The sequence below is a fragment of the Poecilia latipinna genome, unplaced genomic scaffold (genome assembly GCF_001443285.1).
Source record: "Poecilia latipinna isolate Pla-1442-1.1 unplaced genomic scaffold, P_latipinna-1.0 Scaffold316, whole genome shotgun sequence".
In the NCBI taxonomy this organism is placed as follows: Eukaryota; Metazoa; Chordata; class Actinopteri; order Cyprinodontiformes; family Poeciliidae; genus Poecilia; species Poecilia latipinna.
The window spans coordinates 359,621-379,805 of record NW_015112932.1 but is presented as its reverse complement, the minus strand read 5'-3'; the positions used below and the strand labels follow the sequence as shown (position 1 = coordinate 379,805).

The 20,185-nt window shown below is 36.7% G+C and overlaps 1 protein-coding gene across 9 annotated transcripts in view; it reads right to left on the bottom strand.

The window, feature by feature from the left end:
• Positions 1-20,185, bottom strand: part of tnn (tenascin N) — a 45,868-nt gene that overhangs the window by 20,389 nt on the left and 5,294 nt on the right. For 6 of the 9 annotated variants that reach the window (XM_015034901.1, XM_015034904.1, XM_015034903.1 and 3 more), the window contains exons 2-8: positions 16,240-16,437; positions 15,858-16,058; positions 15,346-15,720; positions 6,987-7,120; positions 6,759-6,888; positions 3,076-3,258; positions 2,275-2,364 (exon numbers count right to left, since the gene is read on the bottom strand). In XM_015034901.1, coding sequence (XP_014890387.1) covers positions 2,275-2,364; positions 3,076-3,258; positions 6,759-6,888; positions 6,987-7,120; positions 15,346-15,720; positions 15,858-16,058; positions 16,240-16,435 — 1,309 coding nt within the window. In that variant the 5' untranslated portion in view covers positions 16,436-16,437. The remainder of the gene's footprint in view (positions 1-2,274; positions 2,365-3,075; positions 3,259-6,758; positions 6,889-6,986; positions 7,121-15,345; positions 15,721-15,857; positions 16,059-16,239; positions 16,438-20,185) is intronic. The other 3 variants (XM_015034902.1, XM_015034907.1, XM_015034909.1) reach the window with 1 other exon arrangement.

The window sequence follows — 20,185 nt, the reverse complement described above, 5'->3', positions numbered from 1 at the left end:
GTGTAAATACATTGATGGTGTGAAAGTAGTTTCCCTCAATTATTTTATAGTGTAAAGACAAAACCATCCTGATTTTAGTCAGACTTTTCACACTGTAGCTCCCCCTACAGGTAAAGTACAAATTTCAGCTGAGTCGTATCAGCTTATATGAAAAAGATTTATCTATTTTTTTTAATGTAAAAGTCAAACATATTAAGAAACAGAAAACTTAATTAAAACAAATTGTACAAAATCTAGATTCTCCTTAGAGGATGCTAAACAAGCACAAACTAGGATAAGTAAATAAATAACCAAACATAATATCTAAAGTAGTGGTGAAGTGAAATAAAGTGGATTATAATGACATCATCAAGGCATCGCTTTTCTGGAATATAATTCTAAAAATATGACATAAATTGATTTTTCCTTGAATATTTCAGCAATATTAAAAAGTATGCTCTGAGGTCTTTTGGGGGATATTTGAAGAGTCTCAATGAAAGAGTCTGGAAAGGATCAAGAGAGGAAAACGAGGGAAACACAAGGCAGATGGTGAAAGGGAAGATGAAATATGGGGAAAATATTTCCTCTGAGAGGCTTCGGTTATGGGAAACATCAACATCAACTTAGGACAAACCTCAGCTTTTATACTACAGAGACAATTACACTGTAATTCATTATTTAGTGATATAATGGCGCAGAAAAATGCTTTACTGAGACCCATTATTCTTAGGTTCCTCCTCGGATTCCTTTTTTAGCTCACCTCCTTCTCTATTTTGGCTTACCATCATATACACATTGATCAATCACAGCATCAACATTTTTTTTCATGTCTTCAAATACTGTCATTGCTTCACTTACTGACTCATATATTATTTGAAATATTTGTGCTTGCTTGAGAAAAAAATATTTCCTCTTTTACGCTTCTTTTATCTCTCATTATTGAATAACCTTGCTGTCTGGGGATGAACAGCATGTTTACCGAGATAAAAGGTTGGTTCTCCTTTTGCGCCACGCCAGTCATCATGAACTAACTGCAACAGCTCTGACAAACACAGCCAAGGACTATCCTCTTCAATCACTTCTAAGCCTGTTCGTGTTACACCTAAAATGAAAGATTGTGGCTACTGGAGTGAAGACAAGCCACTGCCTGTCTGCTGTAGATTAGAGCGTTCGCGCTCACATGCGCACTCAATTACCGCACATGTAAGTGGCACATTCTCGCTGGAGGAGGGGAAAAAAAAAAAAAGAAAAAAGAAAACATCAGCAAAGACAGGAATCCATGAGTACCTGTCTGGCTCCATGAGATGAGAGGGAAGTCTTAAAAACACGCTGCTAAGCCAGATGACTAAAAATCATTAAATTGGCTGCTGCAGAGTTTGAGAAATGAAGAGACATCAATGCGGAGACTGCTTTTTTGTGTGTTTCTTTTTTTTTTTTTTTTTTTTTTCCCAACCAAGTAAGCTCAGAAGGTGGTTGATAGAGAAGCTGGAGGAGGAGTACGAGACAGAAAAAGAGAATAATGAGAATAACCGCAGACCTGTCGTGCTGTGTTTAGACCATGCTGACTGTCAAGAGCAGCTGTTAAAGTGAAGATAAAAAAATAAATTCCTCCTCACGTACGAAAACCACTCAACACAAGCAGAGCAACATGCTGATATACAGGAATACCAGATGGCATCTGTAAATCACAGACCCCCTCACCTCAACCATCAGGGAACATCTTACGGTCTCTACATTCATATCGCGTTTCTTTTCAGTGACCACGCTCACCACAACCATTACAGCTTGTCCAGATGATTAGGTAGTAAATTCCAGCTCTCTATCACTAACCCATAATTGTACTTCCTAATGGCCAAATTCATTATATTGTTATTACTGGCTGAGTGTGGAAGCTAATAGCAGGTTGTATCATCTGGTTCATCAGAATGATATATGATTGATTAAGTGTTGCTTCCATTTAGGCCCTGACCTCTGGTGAATTACAGATGTCCTGAGAAGAATGATGTGTTGTCTTTGACTCTGCACGCTACCGAACACTGAAGGGAATGCGGTTATGCGTTTTGTGTCTGCATTGCATTTCGATTCCACATGTCCTGGATGTATCATTTATCATTTAAAGTGCAATCTTCATTCAGTCATCCACTCTGTCTCCAATCTTTCAGAAGTGCATTCCCAATGAAAATGGTGCTAGAAAGAAGTCAATTTCGGGACAACAGGGTTCACCATCTGCTCTCTGGTAATACCAAAGGGTCATATCAAGTCAAGCTGCTCATGAATGCTGATGTGTTTACTGACCTGTGACACCGGTTGCGAAAGAAGCTTTTCCTTTGGTGTTCCCTTTGATGGACTGCACAGAAATTTGATACTCTGTTCCGGGATATAGACCTGCAAAAAGGCACATTTTCTTTTATTATTAATTACAAACTAAAATGGAAAGCTTTTGCTTTCTTTACTGGTTCTTACATATCTGAATAACACCCCCACAAAATGTGAAATGAAAAAAGATGCTTAGAATAAAGATGTTTAAGGATTTAAAACCCACAATCACTGAACCAATTTAATGTCATTATCTACCATTTTTTGACTTGGTGTCTGTTCTACACATTCCAATAATAATCATAATAACAATAACAACAACAATTATTATCATTATTATTATTATTATAGACATAATTTTCTAAACACAGAAAATGCAGAAAATAAGAAAATAAATGCGATTCTTGGTCCTATAATATTTACATCGTCTGATCTTCTGCTCGACATCCACTTCTCTGACTATCAAATCTTGATTTTGAATCCAAATTTTAAGAGCAATTTTGACCTTAACTTTCATTTTGTATTTTTGTAGATGTTGAGATAGAAAACTGCATCATTCATCATAGCATACCTATAGTTTTTTTTTAAGAAACCTTAATTTTTGCTATTTTCTAAACTCCAAAGTAATGCATTGAAATTTAAGCCACAAGAAATGTAAAGGTTAAGTAGTCAGACTATATTTTTTAAGCAATGTAATATTGGCACAGTTTTAACTCCTCACCTTTGAGAGCATTCAGCATTGAGTCTTCAAATTAAGCTCACATTCTCGATATGACTTACCCACAATAGTGTACTTGGTGCGTGCTTCTTGACTCCTCTGAACGTTCAGCTCCTCCTCCTGTCCTGACGGGTCAGTATGTGTCAGTCTGAAGTAATCCACTTCTGCCTGCGGGTTCTTCCAGTCCACTTGGATGGAAACCTCTGTCTGGCCAATGACTTGCATATCATCAACAGTTGAGACATCTGGAAAGCATGCAACATTTGATAGAACTGGCTGTGCAGTCAAGAGCCTCTCTAAAAAACAAAGTCTCCATTAAGCCAAGAGTAATCGAATGCATGTGCCCTGGTCAGCCCCCAGTTGTAGTTGATGCCGATTGCTAGTTGATGAATCCTGGACATATGAACACACTGCAAAAACAAAATCATTTTTGGCCTAGTTTCTAGTGCAAATATCTTAGTACACTTGAAATAAGACAAAACTAACTTACAAGTGACTTTTCAGCAAGTAATACAAGCTTAATTTAAGTCAATAATTCCTTAATATTGATGAAAAGGTACTTATTCCATTGGCAGATTATTTAATTTACAACATGGAAAAATGTCTTGTTATATTTTAAATAATCTGCCAGTGGTCTACTAAGTGTACTGAGAAATTTGCCTGAAAAACTAGACAAAAACACTTGGTGACATTGTATGTTTTTGCAGTGCATTTTGGGGGAAGCACTAATTACTTTACAGCAATGAAAACAATAGTTATTGTTCTAAAACTGACTCCCAATTTTGGCCATGTGAGGATGCAAAAACAGTGCAAATGACAAAAGATGGTCAAAAGCAGATGACTGAGGTTCTTATATATTTCTAATATAATTCATAAAATGTTTGAGTTTTTTTAAGTGGGAAAAAAGTGCCAATTTTAAAAATATATAACAGTGCAGCAAAGGTATGAATGGCACAGTTATGTGACGATGGTTAAAGATTAGGGTGAGAAATAAAAAAAGAGGATAATTTCCTCATTTAACAACTTTTATGAACCACCCAGCAATTCTCTTAAGTAACTCAAATTAAACCTGCTTTGTGACCCATGACAAAAACATTTCATGGCCAAAGGATGTAAAAGGGTTTGCTCAAAAGCTTAGCTTAAAACTCTACATGAACAGACTGGTCATATTGTCAGTGTCTTTACAATGAGCTGAATATCTTTTAACCTGTGTGAAAATCAGACACATTTCTTTGAGAAACTTTCAGACATCTAAAGTCTACAGAACTCATTTGGTGAAGTTAGGAAAGTTACAAAAAGTTATTTGTATCACATAGTTTTAAATGGTAATCAGCTTCAGTTTTGATATTTATTGTGGAAGTTACTGAAGAAAAATGACTCAAAGTTTTGCTTTTTTTCTATTTTAAGGTTGTTCGAAATAAAGTCAGGAGAAGTGCAAAGGAGTAAGACTGTTATGAAGAGGAAAATGTATTTTCTACAAAGGTATGTAAGCTTTTCATTAAGATTAGATCAAGAAAGAGTTAGACTTCAGTAATTAAAGTAAGCAAAGTTGGTCTGGTTTATACATTTGAAAAGTCAAATTCTTTTGGACCCATCCAAAAGAATTGAAAGAGTCCAGTTCTGTATAAATAAATGAAAATAGAGATGAGAGGGCATATGTTTGACCTTCAGTTCACAGTATCCTTGAGTATATGGCAACAGGCATTAATGTTGTACAAATGCTACCTATATGCTCTTTGATAAAAAAAAAAAAATATGACAAAGTTGCAAAAATGTCAATTCTGCAATAATTTGGACATTGCTTTTACAATGCTCAATGTGTAACAATGTCTTTGTGCCGTGATATAAATTATTATTCGCCATTTATGAGAAAGGTTGCTTAAGGCCTTTGTACAGAAACCGCAAAAATACTAAATGATTTAACAATTCAACACATCTGATAGTAAATCAGATTTTCTCTTATTTAATAGTTTGAACAAAACTGTTATTTTTAGTGTACATTTGTACTTTTTTTTTAACTTTGTGAAAATAAAACATTAGTATGATTTATCATTTTATCTGTTGTCTTCTACCAAAAACTGGATCATAAAAGTCTTCGGTTTGGTGCTTTGGTCTCAACTGGCCCTTTTTTGAAGAACAATTTTGTTTACAGAGATTTCATAATTAATTTTATTTGTTGTTTTTATAGTTTTATTTATTTTTGATATTTAAAATGTCTTCCAGCTCCAGCGTTAAATATTCATTAGAATTTAAAATGTATTGCTCTTTGAGAATGTGTTCTTGTATTATTTACAATTACCACTTAAATTACCATTTATCTCACTAACATCTGGGACAATTTAGAAGCCCCATCTTCTATAGTGTGAAATGACACCCAGACAAAGACTAAGAAGCATTTTTTTTGCACATTTTTCATAAAACGGGGATAAGAAATAATTTCATTTACAGATGGGAACCAAATGACAATAGTGATTGTTTTCCCATGGCAAGGACATGCCTCTGGATTTATAACATATGGTGAGAAAAGATATTACAAACATAAAACAAAACAAATGAAAACGGTTAGCATAGTTTATGTCGGGGTTTTTTTTCCCTTTTTTGTTTGTTTTTCAAAAGGAAATGGAAAAATACTCACTTAAACTCTCCTTTGAAGTAGACCAGCGTTTGAAGTTAAAATGAAAAGTATGTAACCCGCGAAAGGTCTGCCCCACATTGTGTCTCCTCACACAGCAACAGGCCAGATGATGCAGTGTTTTCTTGTGGATAAAGCCCTGAAGTATGGTGCTTTCTTTTCCCAGCAAACCAGCTGAACCGCGCGGCATAATACAACTCATCTCCTTCCTTCTCATTAACTATATAAATCCAGACAAGAAATCTCTTCCTCTTCCCATCTGTCTCCTACCACATCTGTGAGTGGCAGTTTATGGTAAATACATCCATGCAACCGTTTCCTTGTAATTACCATAAAATGTAATGCCTAACCAGTGCCTAATGAAACACTTAGTAATTTCAAACTTGCTTTAAAACACAATATATGGAGCTTGATAAGTTAAAGATTACAGAAAAAAAAGACCTACTAAATCTACAGCATATATTTATCTGTAAGATTTTGACATGTATGCATTTTATTTATATTGTTTTTATCAACACAAAGTTTTGAAACTGGAAAAAGTCAGACTTATTAGCATTTCAAGATTTCAAACTTGAAATTTTTTAAAATAGCATTTATTGTTGCAGTTCTAGCCATAAATTTATGTAAACTTATCACAGGCAATAATTTCATAACAATTTTGAGTTTTTGATGATTTGTTTGCAGAGGTTGTTCAACCAGCTTGACAATGTCCATCATTTTTAAAATCAAGAATTGTGAGCACAAACTTTTTTTCAATGTGGATTATCTCTAACCCACACGGTAAAGCTTTTCTTAATGTCAACACCCAGCTACTAATTGTTAAATAGCCTTATCAGTTTCTGATTTGTCTTGGATATCAGTGTCCTGACGGAACCCACATTTCAGCCCACTTTCCAACTATCAAGTTGATTAATCTAAATAATTTCCCAGCTTGAGTCCAGGGTGTCCAGGGTGGTTCTAAAAGGCCTTTTTTGGGTCAGACTATTTAAATAAAATATTGTGCAGACACTTCTGGGTTATATTTTATATATTTAGGGTTAAAATAAATGTTTAAATGTTCAAATGTGGTCAGTGGCAACTTTTGGTATGGGCAATAGTAAATGTCAATCTCACCTGTTGTGGCTTCAATCATATCTGCTTCACTCTGAATCGTTTTGATGACAGCGTAGACTTGGACAACGTAGGTAACTCCGGGTGCGAGTCCCGTAATGAGGTAGGAATTCTCCGAGTTGGAAATCCGAACCTGAGATACAGTTACAGAAAAGGATGCTTGGAACCAATGCAGGAAGATACAGTTTAGTTTGATATGAAGCAAGAAAAGAAACCACAATAAAGACATACCTCCTCCTTGGCACCCTCATCAAATTTAGGATGATAGGTCAGCATGTAATACTCTGCCCCTTGGACGGACTCCCACTCCACCAGGAGAGAAACATCCGTCACTTGGACCAACCTCAGACCCTGAGGTGTGAGGACTAAAAGAGAAACAAGACAAACAGAGGTCAATTCCAGGAGAACGTATAATAAATGATATTTTCACTGGCTAATAGTTCTCTCAAGTGCTATTTTCACCGTCATGGCACAACCAATGCAAAAGTGGCCTATTATTGCTAAAAGCTGAGAAATCCAAGCGCGCTTGAAAGACACTCTGTTTCGGTGGTTTTACTTCAAAATGTGCTTCAGTGGAAACTATGCAAGAGGTTAAAATACAGGGACATGAACAGCTTTAAGGGCAGAAAAACAGCATATTTGGAACTAATTTTTTCTAATGACAATTAGAATTAATTGCAAAGAAGGAATTTATTATGAGGTTCCAGTGATATTCCACAAGGCAGAATCAGGAAGTTTTTTTTTTTTTCTTTTTTTGTTGTTGTGAGTACTCCTTTCCATGCAGTAGCTGTTAGTTAATACCCCTGATACAACTCAAAGCAAGAAGATCAACAATCTGTGTTTTATATTATGTTAAACCAGGTGAAGGAGATAAATTAACAATGTTAAGACTCTAAACCTGGAATGCTTATGGATACCTTCAAGCTAAAAAAAAAAAAAAAGGAAAAAATAATGTACTGTAAATTCCTGAGTGACATAACGTTTGACCAAAAAACAAAAACCTTAAAATGTCAAATCTTCCTCATGTTTGAAATGCAACCTGAATGTCCTTCACTAAGAAGAGATTGACATCCGTCATCCATGTGTTAAAATGGACAGTAGCCAGATAAAACAATGTCTTTTCACTGTGTTCCTTTATGTGGTTCTTTTCTGCAAACCTATCACCACTATTATTGCACACACCCTATAACAACACAGTTTTTTTTTTTTGTTTGTTTGTTTTTTTTTTGCCTGCCTGCCTTCCACTTTTCCTTTTCACCTTGACAATCCCTTTAACACGGCACCTCTATTGATGTTGGATTAGGTGCAATTGTACCGACATACAAAGTTGCAGATCTGTCTGTGCTTATTCTTTGCAACTTCAGGGCCAAATACCTTGAAGTGACTGAAGGTTGGACATGGCCGACCTGCTACTGTGTGAACATCTAAAGTGTTAATCTTTCTGTTCTGCAATATAAATCTGTTTGTTACATGATATCTCCCTGCTTTAATTTTCTGGCATATTCCTGATGCCATTTGTTCTCCAGTGTTCTCTAACAAACCCACTTGACAATCAAAGAATAACTGGATAAATATAAATTACACACAGATAAACTATGTACCATTCAGGCGACTTCTGTGCTGTATTTCATTTGGACTCCTCAGGGAAAAGGGTCTGAAGATGTATGCCCGGTTTGCTTTTCAGACACTGATTGGCTGCAGCACTATGTTGTTATGGTGTAAAGCTCTTTGAAGTAGATTGTTGCCAAAATGTGCTGCACAAATATACTTGATTTGACTTGCAAAATAAAACTTGGAAACCTGCAGGTCCCATTTCCTTCCATCTCACAACTAGGGGCTATGTTGTGTTTGTTTATTAGACAAAAACCCAGTAATGCACTAAAGTTCATGATTAACATGATCAAAGGCAACAATGTAGAATTTAAGCAAAGGAAAGATTGTTGAAGAAAGATCTGACACTTGGTAACACTTCAGATTTCTAATATCGCATAGCACCAACAATCACTCTCCCCGTCTAGCCTACCACTGCTCACAGTTTCTGTGTTTCTTACTTTTAGATTTGATCCAAAATGCAATTTTTTTATCTGCTCCTGTGGCAGCAGAGAGGCTGTTTGTGTGGCATCCTTAGCAAGACAGGTGATGCCTTGGGGAGAAGCCGGACGGAGTCCCCTAAATGACCGATGACTGTTATGATATCCCTGTGGTGTTATGTGACCTGTTGTCATATGTTGTCTAGATGCTAAAGATGGTGTGATCATGGGTCAACCCCACTGAAAGAACCTCTTTGGCAACTTCGTTTGAAATAAGTTCAAGGTGAGATGCTTTGAATTCTTGAAACACCTTGACCTTTTTACTTTGACTTTGATTGACTTGATTTCTGTTCTCTATACATTTGTTTATGAAAATGAAATCAACAACTTCATATTCTCTGATTAGCTCGTCTTGCAATACCAAGCCATGTTCAAAATGGCTTGGTATTTGAAAGCCACTTCAAATACCAAGCCACTTGGTGTTGAATCGGGGAAGAAAAATAATTTATTTTGAACCGTTTACTGTAGCAAGTCGTCTCCACCAAGCTGATGCCATGTGATTGGCTGATTCACTATTTTTGTCAACGTAAAATTAAACGTGTATCTAATAAAGTGTTCGGCGAGTTTATGTAATTAAATTGACAATTTTTTTCTCAGATTAGTTGAGAGCTTTAAAATGTACTTTCTCTCAAAAGAAATCCTAACTGCAGAAAACTTTCGCTTTACCATTAAACAATACTGAAATTGTGCAGTCTAGTGATGGATTTTAAGAATTAAAGTATCCACTGTCTAAAGGAGTTTTCAAATGAAACCACTTAATCGATTTTCACATCTTTCAGTATCCATCCTGTGAATAAACTCCTGCATTAACAGCACAATGACATATGGTGGATTTGGTGGCAAATTAATAAGAAACCAGAAGATATTTTAGAAAGCTTGAAAGAAGTGAAAGTTGAATTGTGCCAGTTGTTTGACAGCTACAATAGCCAGCAGCCCTGGAGTGTCTCTAATTTAAGATCATCATAAAAACACACACCTTAAGGTCACAGAGAGAGAGAGTTAGTGTTTGTTCTCCCAAGTCCTTCCAAACAGGAGTTTTTTTTTTCTTATTTCAAAAAAAGAAATGCTGAATAAATTATCAGCTGTAGTTAATGTAAAGAGCAGGACTTCAATATACACTGTATGGTGACATGAATACCCATATCAGTACCCTGCAAATTGAAATAACGTTGTTGTTTTTTACACCTGGGTTTAGGCTCAGGTAAATGAAAATCATGTAAAAGTTTTTTTTGTAATGTTTTTTTCTGTATATTCACTAGTCCAATTTAGATGCTATGCAATGACCAGGTAACATGAATAATTAGATTTGTCTTAGTCTCCACATAAACAATTTCAGACAGTTGGTGTTAATGTGTTTGCTAGTACATTTTAAAATAATAATGAAAGACTTATAAAGGAAATTCCCACCAGAATTCCTGTGTAGAGGCTTTAACAAAGCCCTAAAGACATTTCTTAGGGTCATGGTAAACACATGACCTTGTGTGGCTGGAAGACAGCTGAAGGATGGATTGTCCTTCGAGATAATACCCTGCAAGCTTAGGGATCTCAGTAGCTACGGGCTACAGAGCCGGTTAGGTGTCAACCTCTCAGTGAAGGGAGTTAGATGGGAAGGAATCAGTATAACAATAGATACACCCTCTAATTTCCAGGATATTCATTAAGCTTGTATTCTAAGTGTTCTAAAATCTTTAAATTTGGTTGTAATCTTTGTAAATCTGCAGCTCATGTTGTCTGGTAGCATGATGTTTTGTACCACTGAAAGTAAATTTAAACAAATTTGCATCCTGTTAACGGTAGCTTTCATGACAAAACACAAGAATTACCAGGGGATAATCTTTCTTTTAACCTTGACTGCAATGTCGTTCGCATTACTCATAAAACACATTTTCTTCCTGCCCCTCGTTTTAAAGTCAAATGTTCAATACCTAAAATCACTAACAGCTTTTCAATATGGAGTGTTTGTCATGCAAAAGATGATATTTACAAAGACTTTTCTTATGTCATAGTCTGCATGAAACACAATCCTTGGATTATCCTCTGGATGCATCGAAAGAGTAATCTGTTATGTTTTTTAGTGAGATGATGGAGCATGTCTGTTATTGGCAACTACTTGTTATGTCGTCAACATTTCCCTTTTTTTTTTTTCCTGGCTATGAGGCAACAGATTTCAAACCTATTTTCGTTGAAAGCTTTTTCCATTTTGTTGGTATCTTGTTACATCTGTCTTGTCTGAGACATTAAGCAGTTCTATCCAGCAGTGGTTTTAGTCTTTAAACGGGAGCTCCTGTAAAATAGTTTAAAGAATTTCTTGGAAAATTAAATCAATCAGAATTATTGATTGTAAGTGGTTACAGTATATGACATAAAAGATCACAAATGCTTTTAAAAGTTCTTGTTACAAAACTTTACGACAGACCTGTCTGAAGATGTGAAAAGAAAACTCTCCAAAGCTTGGCTAGTATTTGTTGTCTCTTACTGCTCCTTTTGCAAGTTTAAACCTTAACAAATGTTGATAAAAAAATATCACATTTTTTAAGATAAAAAGGCTAAAACTTCCGTGATGCTTTAAGACATCTCCCACATAACCTAAGTGATCATTAAATTGGCCGACAAAAACGTGAGCTGTGAAGGGGTAAATAACAAAAAAGGTCCGCATCTAATTAGAAATCAATGGGCAAAGCTATTTGTTTCACCGAAAGTCTGATTTTGATCTCATATGTAATGGAATGAGAAATCAGTATTGAAAATCTAACTTTTTTTTTTCTTTTTCTTACTGAATCCAGACTTGGAACATGATAAAAATCAATTTCCATACTTTGCATGGCTTTTCAAGACCGTGTAGGAACCCGTCTGTCTAGCTTTAAAAGGTTTCCTCATTTTCTCTGGACATTTCTGATAAAACAACAACTCTGGGCTAAATGGCATTTTTAAAACTATCCATCCCATAATAATGGTTTAAGTCAAGTCTTGGCAGTCGGTGTCCTATTCATGACGGATGGGATGAAATTGTTTTGTAGATCCATTAATTGTGATAGAAATGTTCCTGTCAGATAGTTTTATATATTATATATTTTACCATCTAATCAACCATATGTCTAATGTAGTGTGACATCTGTCTGTGTTTGCTTACTGATGTAAGTGAAGAGTTTTACCCTCCTGTTGTGTAAATTGCTGTCAGGGAGGCCAGTATGCATAGAGGACAGGACGCAGATTCAGCCTGGTGGTCCAGTACTTTAAGGCAGTGCAGTTTACTTTTGGGTTTGTTTTCCAGGTTGAAGAATTACGTATTAAATAACTCTTAAATCCACAATAGTCCTGAGTGTTTGCAACATATAAAGAAAATCAGTGGCTGTGGCATTTCTAATGACAAAGTGACAGGAGCACATTTTCATAGGATCTGCACTCTACAGTGCTGCCAGAAGAAGGTACTTTTCTTGGTGTGTAAATAACCTGATTTAACATGGATTGTACTTATCTGTTATAGAAAAACTGCTTGAAGTCCCTGTCCCCTTAACAATACATTCTGCTGGCTTAAAGAACTCCTGAGCAAAGGTCGTCATGATGGCAGCGTTCGGGAAGCGTTTGTCCTTCCTATCCCCCCCCTCCCCCCCCCCGTTTCTTTCGTCTGTGTGTTCTCAATGTTTTCCCATCCATCTTTTAAAGTATGCAGGTGGACTGGACATTGCCAGCAGCTACCTGACAGAGCTGGTTTTTATTTTCTCCTCTTAGTGCATCATTCTCTGAACTCATCACGAGACTGCGTTTTTTTTTAGACAGGTAACACTAAAACTGATAGGAATATAAAGATTCTGAGATCAGGTTACTTTGGTTAATTCTTGCTTGCTCCTCGTCTGTTTTTCTGTGCTACAAGATTTCTGCCACTTTAACAGATTTTCCCTTTCTGCTGGTCTGGAAGGACTCTAGCAGAACTTAAAGTCTGGATGCAAAACCTGTGTTAGAAGGGTGTCCTGATCAATACTTGTTATAGGATTGGAGTGCAGTCCAATTTTTTTTTTTTTTTTTAACTTTTGTTCAAAACTGTGTTTTTGTTTTCGCAATCATTGGCCTTGCTTATTATTTTATTGATCTATCAAATTTGGACTGGGATTAAGAATCTTAAGAGTTTTGCATCCATAACAATGGCGATCTCAGTGAGAGACTGTATTTGTTGCTGCAGCTCGCTGTCTATATGTATAATGTTATCCTGAAAGAACCGTCAATGTGAGGAGAACTACGACTTTGACATAACTCACTATATCAATGTATGCCAGCCACTTAGTCCTTCCAGATAAGCATGTGCCTCTGTTTATATGATTTATTGTGAAGCTGCACAACCACCTTCCCCTCAGAGATAAGCAGTTTTTATGATAGTTCCTTAGGGGCTTATATGTGGTATGTTCAGACGAGAAGAAGAAAAGATTATAAGTGCAGTTTTTGTATCTTCGTTGTCAGTGTGAGATAAATTATCCACATTGGGAAAACTGCAAATTGCTCATCACTGCATTTCTTTAAAAAAAAAAAAAGTCTTAGCCATTGCTGATTTATTGCTGCTGATGATATGACCATTTGTTATTGTTATCCATTATGTGTTTGGCATCACCTTCTGACAGGGACTATTATCGTCGTCACCAGCATGTACAGCCAAAGCTGTCGGGAAAATCTGGGTTGTGCTGAATTGTCTGCAGAGACCTCTAATGCTGTGATTTTCAATCCTGGTCCTCGGGACAAACAGTCAGATATTTTCCTGAACCAGCACACCTGAATCAAATGAATGCAATACCTGGTCAGCATGCCATTAAGTCCTGCAGAAGCCTGGCAATTATCTGTTTAGTGAAGTCAGATGTAGAGGCATGGAAACACCTAAAACATGCAGGACAGAGAGTTCTGAGGACCATGATTGAAAACCACTGCTCCAGTGGACCATAAAAAGAGCAGGCACAGAGGCTCTTAGGCCACATAGGCTTTACAATCAAGGGAATAGTTGAGTGGACAAGGAGGAACTGCTACAACCTATGTCGGTACAGCATGTCTGTACGAACATACCGCACCAACAGCTTTTCTGTGTTCAAGAAAAGCTGATACTGCAGCGCCATAAAATGTTCACAAACTTTGTAATATCAGTGATATCAGCAGCAATTAGCACACACCTGGTGGAACTGTGCATGTGCTGAGCTCCTTATACAAGCTACTTCTCAGTGAAACACTGGTAAAACTATTATTAAAGGGAAAGACCAAGAGTTTCTTAAAGATGGAAGTCCAATTTCAAGGAAAGTCAAATAAGGAGCATTTTATAACCACTGATGGAAACAGTTACTTGATTATGCTATAAAATGGCATTATGTGGCTGGAAAATACATAATACTACCCCTTAAACGAAGTATCGGGTTTTGGTTTTGGCATTATTTTAACCCTCTAAGAATCATGAGATGCGAGGCCATTTGGATCTCACAAACTTTTTAACCAGTGCGCAGTCCAGCGGGGTTGCACTGACCTCGCATGTGCTTTTACAAGTTTTTTTTTGCGTGTGTGTGTGTGTGTGGTTTCAGGAACTGACGGTTCCCCATGACATTTGCCACACTCCTCCTGAACATCACGCTAAGACAACAGGAGGGTTAATGCAATACTATTGCCTCTATGTAAAAGGAGCAAACAACTTGTGAGGTATTTATATTACCTTTAATAACTGTAGTATTATCCCTACAGTTTGAATTTCTGTTTTATTATGTGTGGTGACCATGTTTCCTTTGGTTTTCCATTTTTCTGCTATGTACACATAACTCGTTTTTAAAAAATGCTCTTTTTTCTTCTCTATTTTTCCCAAGCATCTGAATACAATCTGCCAGTTCCCAAATATTAAGATATTTTAATACAAAGGACAGAATTTAGGTGTTTTTTTTTTTATCTTTGATTTGAAAATGAAGTTCTTCTGCTGTGTTTTGTTTGTATGCATTTCATTTTTATTCTCCATCCAGCTTCATTAGTCTTGATTATTCTTGTGTTTTAGTCATCAAGTTGCTATTATTTGCCATTCAAAATAGATGTCCAGGTGTAGGTTTGAGCTTCTAAATTTAAAAACCAATTAGGCAAAATTGCAGTAATTAATCCTTCAGAAGTTAAATGGTTTGTGAGATTAGGTCGTAGTGCATTATGGTCTGTTTTGATCACTGGAGCCTACAACTTCTGTGGATCACACACTATGGCATGCTATGATAAAATGCATGGTCAGAAATGGATGAAAAAGTACAAATGAATTTCTAAGCCACTATTTAATATGTTAGTATTCAGCAAACAACTGGACTATTTGACAGGTCTTCAGCTTTGGTCCATAAAACCCCACCTCAACCTGTAAGAAACTGAACTGCTAAATGCCGGGCTGCAGAGTTGATCACTTGTAATAATAGTATTTGTACTAGCACAGGCTAATTGCTGATATCTTGAGAAATGTATTTAAAGCATTTGAAATTTAACATGTTCTGTGTTTATCATTTGAAACGCCTTACCTAGAGAACAATCCTTTCCATAGAAGCCTTCTTCACAGACGCATTGACCATCCACACACTGCCCATTGCCACCACAGTCATTAGGACACGTCGGGGTACTGCAGTCTTCACCGGTAAAATGAGGGAAACACACACATTTTCCATCCCTGCACTCCCCCTTATCATTGCAGTCGCCTGGACATGTCAGCTGGCTGCAGTCTTCTCCTGTGTAACCCTCATAGCAAACGCATTTCCCATCTACACATCGGCCATTGTCGTTGCACTCATCAGGGCAGGAGGACACGGAGCAGTCAGGGCCTTCCCATCCTGGGTTACAAAGGCAGCTGCAGGTGTCTTGCTGGTAGGTACCATGACCGCTGCAGCTTGTGTCTACACCATAACGCAAAGACACGACAGAAGGAAACACTGTTGGTGGCTGAATGTTATAATTTATCTTGAATGGCCCTTTACTTTAGGTGGAATAGCTGACTGCTTATTCCGGCTGCTTAAATGCAATGGTTGTGGAAGCTTACCTGCAACACCTCCTCTTCCACAGCATCCTTGAGTGCACTGGGTCTTTAGGTAGGTGACTTCTTCTTCCAGTCCGTTGATTCTGTACAGTAGGTCTTTGAAGCTTTCCGATTCCTCACAATTACACTTGGGTGTTTGCAGCCTAATGTTGTGTTTAAAGGTGATGTCGTTTTCTCCATTGGTTATGGTATCTTGTTGCAGAGCTACAAACAAAAAAATGACACTTTTCAGTTTTTGACGCTAATAAAAGCACAATGTAAAAATGCTCAATCTAACTACTTTAAGAATATGTGTTTACATTGCACGTTACATTCCAATTTCTTATGTAATCATTGTAAGCTGCCTATGCGCATGTTTTATTTATGTTTGTCTCATCTGTTTGACCTGTCTTGTGTGTTGGCAGACGCTCCACGGTGCAACTGGAGCTTCCTGGGATGTCAAGCTTATAGATGTGGCTGAAGGTGAGTCCCTGCTCTGTGCCAGAGGAATCTGGCTGGTTGTCTGTGCAGCGCACATGGTGTGACACAGTGCAAAGTATAATCAGCAGGCATAGGGCCCTCCACAGGAGTCCAGCGCTCATTGCTGCAAGAAAAGATATGAGTTATTTATTTTTTTTTCTTTTTTAGTTTTCCTTTCTGGCTCAAAATAGACCTTTGGTGCCTACAAATCACATTAAGTATTCACAGACTGTTCAAGCAACTTTCAAGCCTAAATGTAAATGCAAAAAATTTATTTCACCTTGCAAATATTTTTTTATAACCACACATATTTTTCTTACCAAGTTTGTCTTATTCTGGGACTGTTATTTTTTTTCTTACAGTAAAACTAGTGATTAAATATGCTTAGCTATTTCCAGGCTGTAAACGTGTCATAAAACATTGCACCATGAAATAGTAAAATGAAGAAAATGTAGCTTTGCACCAAAACTCGGTTTAGTGTTCCAGGACATAAAACAGTATTGTAGTTATGTTTCTGCTGATGCATGTTAAAGTTGCTTTTGTTGTTGTTGTTGCATTTTGGCAAAACTTCTCCCTTTTTTCTGCCTTTTTTTCTGTTAGGGTAGGGAAGGGTCAGAATAGGAACTACTGGCCTTTACTTGCAGTAGATTATATTGGACATGGATGGAGACATGCTGCAGAGCTCCAAAGGTCGGGAATCAAACCCCAGACAATTGCACAGAGGACTAATAAGAGGTAGAGTGGGGTGGCCACTCTACCTCTCCACTACTTGTCGCCACAGGGGTTTTCTTTTCCACTTGTTAAAACTTAACAGCTTTTCTGTTCATTGTATTTTAGCCAGAGACAATATACAAAAGTTATGGACTAAACCCAATCCCTGGTCTACTGACCACATATGGTCAATCAAATGTTGCTGGACTGAAAGCAAATTAGGAAAATTTCATTTCAGTGTTAGGGCAACCATTACATCGCGCCTTTACTAACCTTCAAACAGAGTCTACCCTACCTACACCTTTCCAGGCCACCCGGAAAGGATGTGTTTTGTTTAATCAAACAAAATTAAACAAAACACACTAAAAGAAGGATGATCATTTGAATCAAGTCTCCATCGATGTAAGACTATCATCAAGAAACCAACTCTGAAAAGGCTCAATTTAACAAGCTTAAAGCATTTAAAGGAAGATGAAAACTCAGTATAGACTGCTACTAACCAACTAATTGGTCCCAGTGGTTTTTTAAATGTTGGTGTATTTGTTTTCCTCAAATGATATCACAGGAATAGCCTACCGAATGTGGAACAGCTCACAAGTAAATGGAGCTATTTGTATTCATGCTTCACTGGACCAGAACCCTGGCTCTTGAGGTTGAATAAGGTTTTCTTAAATTGTTTTCAGAGTTCAAACTTAAGTCAGGAAAGGACGTCTATTTAAAAACAATTCATAAACTCTAGTATACTCAGTATGGCGAACAGCTGTTTATTTAATCTCAGGAAATTTGAGCCACGAAGTCATTGCGCATGAGTGGGTGTTGTAGGTGCTGATGCACCCCCTCCACATTAAAAAGCATCAGAATATGAGCAGTCATCACTTAGCCAGAGATTATTTTGGGTTGAAGTATGAAATTTGCTTGTTCAGGCATTTGCAAAGCTGCAGAAAGGGCAGAAGCTCTTCTAATGATGTCATTGCATGTAATGACAGTGATGTCATGCTAACATGAAACCTTCCAGCGGCTTCCCCCAAGAAGCCCCAAATAACATGCTTTAAGAGGAGGGTACCTTTTAAAATCTCGAGAAGGTTATTTTGGGTTTTGGGTTTAACTTTCTGGTAAGAAAAAAAAAAGTTTTAAACTGGTGGAGACTTCTGTGTGGAGCTTGTGTGGTCTGGAAGAAACACACGTCCAACAGATGTTGTTGGAGGACAGATGAGTAATAAATGTGCATTGGTTGTCAAATGGAAGCTACATATTATATATACTGGATAAAGTTTTTCTTTAGTTAAAATTGAGTAATAGCTGAATGCTGCAGAGCAAGTCTGTAAAACTGCAGGTACAATACAATTATTTTAATAGAGACGTAGAGACAAAAAAAAAAAAGTCCTTAATTTCAGGTTTCAATCTAACTTACTGTAAAATCTTTATAACACGGATTCATTTTAAAAAAAGTTATTGAACTCCTTATTCAGAAAACCCCGGTGTCTAAACAAAGCTTGCTGAGTATAGGATGGGAAAACATCTGGAAATGTTTGAAATGAGATGAGAAATAAGCCAAAATAATATGATTTAATACGGGCATATCTTTGGCCAGATTATAAAACTGTCAACAATTAGACATAAATCCAACCCATCTTTCATTCACTATCATTACATGATTTGGGGCAAATCCTCTGCGGGGCCTAAAGAAATCTTATGCCACTTTGCTGAAAGCTGGACACAAGTTGTTTTCCTCTGTTTGCATATGAATCATAATTATGGTGATTTACCTTTTTGATGGAACATAAATAGATTTGTATAAACATGAGTTCAAAACAATTTGTATTTTGTTGACTATTTTGGATTATTTCCGGACTTGTAAACCGTCCACAAAATTCCACCTATGAAATATGTCAAATTGTTTTGATCAAATCCAAAATTTTAACAATGTTTAAAAATTAGAATGTGGTCAAAAAAAAAAAAAAGACGCTAAGGTCATTCAAGCTGATCAGCAAACAGTAGCCACATGATAGACAGAATAGTGCAGTCAAAAGCTCTGCAGACGAAGAGCCTCAGTGGCCACGTTTGTTGCTCCCTACTGAGGTTTTATTTATTTTCAGACCCTTTTCTTGTTTTTCTTAGAGAACATAGCACTTTGGCTGTATGCACAGAAAGCAAAAGGCTGCAACTGACAGAAAATGACAGAAAGGGGAGACATATGAAGGCGTGAGTGGAGAGAGGAAATGTGTGGCACTCGGTGCTGTGATGGGTGTAAAGACTGAAGGAAGATGAAATGCAAAAGTAGTCCTCGAACCTGATTATGAGTAACTTGGAAAATAAATTAACACGGCCCACCTACAAGAAGTTTGAATTTTAATGATTTTGTGTCAGCCAAATTTGGAGAAAGAAGACGTGTGGGCTGCAAGGGCCATGTTTCTAACATATTTCCTGGGCTATATAAAGACAAAGAATGACAAGTGAGTCATTAAGCACTGTTAAGGACATCCAGTGTATGAAAAGAGTAAGAGTAAGAGTAAGAGTTGGCAGACGTAAGTAATTATTAACATCCTGACAGTATCACTATATCTATATAAACAAAACTTTATAGGTACAGAAAAAAAATGAAAAAAGAAAAACCTCTGCTCATTAAACTGTAAAACGTTACTAGAATTCAAGATTTCTTGTTAACATAATTGTGGAAAAATGAGGAGAAGATATGGCTTTCTTTTGATTTATACAAGAGGTTTAAAGAAAGTAAAGCACCAAATTCCAGCTAGAGAATCATTGGTGAATGCAACTGATGGCGCAATTAGCAACAATGTAAATAAATGAAGTCTCTGTCTGTACACCAAGTAGAACAAGAAAGCAGTGCACAGATGCACAAATAGTCCGCCATGACCCAAAGTGGTTCAAAATGTTTTCACACATTTTCTGGATTCATTGGATGCACTCCATTGGACCAGCAACATAAACATATTAAACATGTTTGGTTTCAAGGTCTGAAATATTGTTAATGCAGAGGTATTAACAATAACAGACTGTCACTCTGAGAGTGGAGGAGACAGCAGGGAAACAATGTGTGTGTGTGTTTTTTTTTTTTTTTTTTTTTTTTTTTTTTCAAAAAAAAAACCCCTTTTGTCTCTTTTTAAAACTTGTTTTAAAAAAAAAAAAAAAAAAATTACACT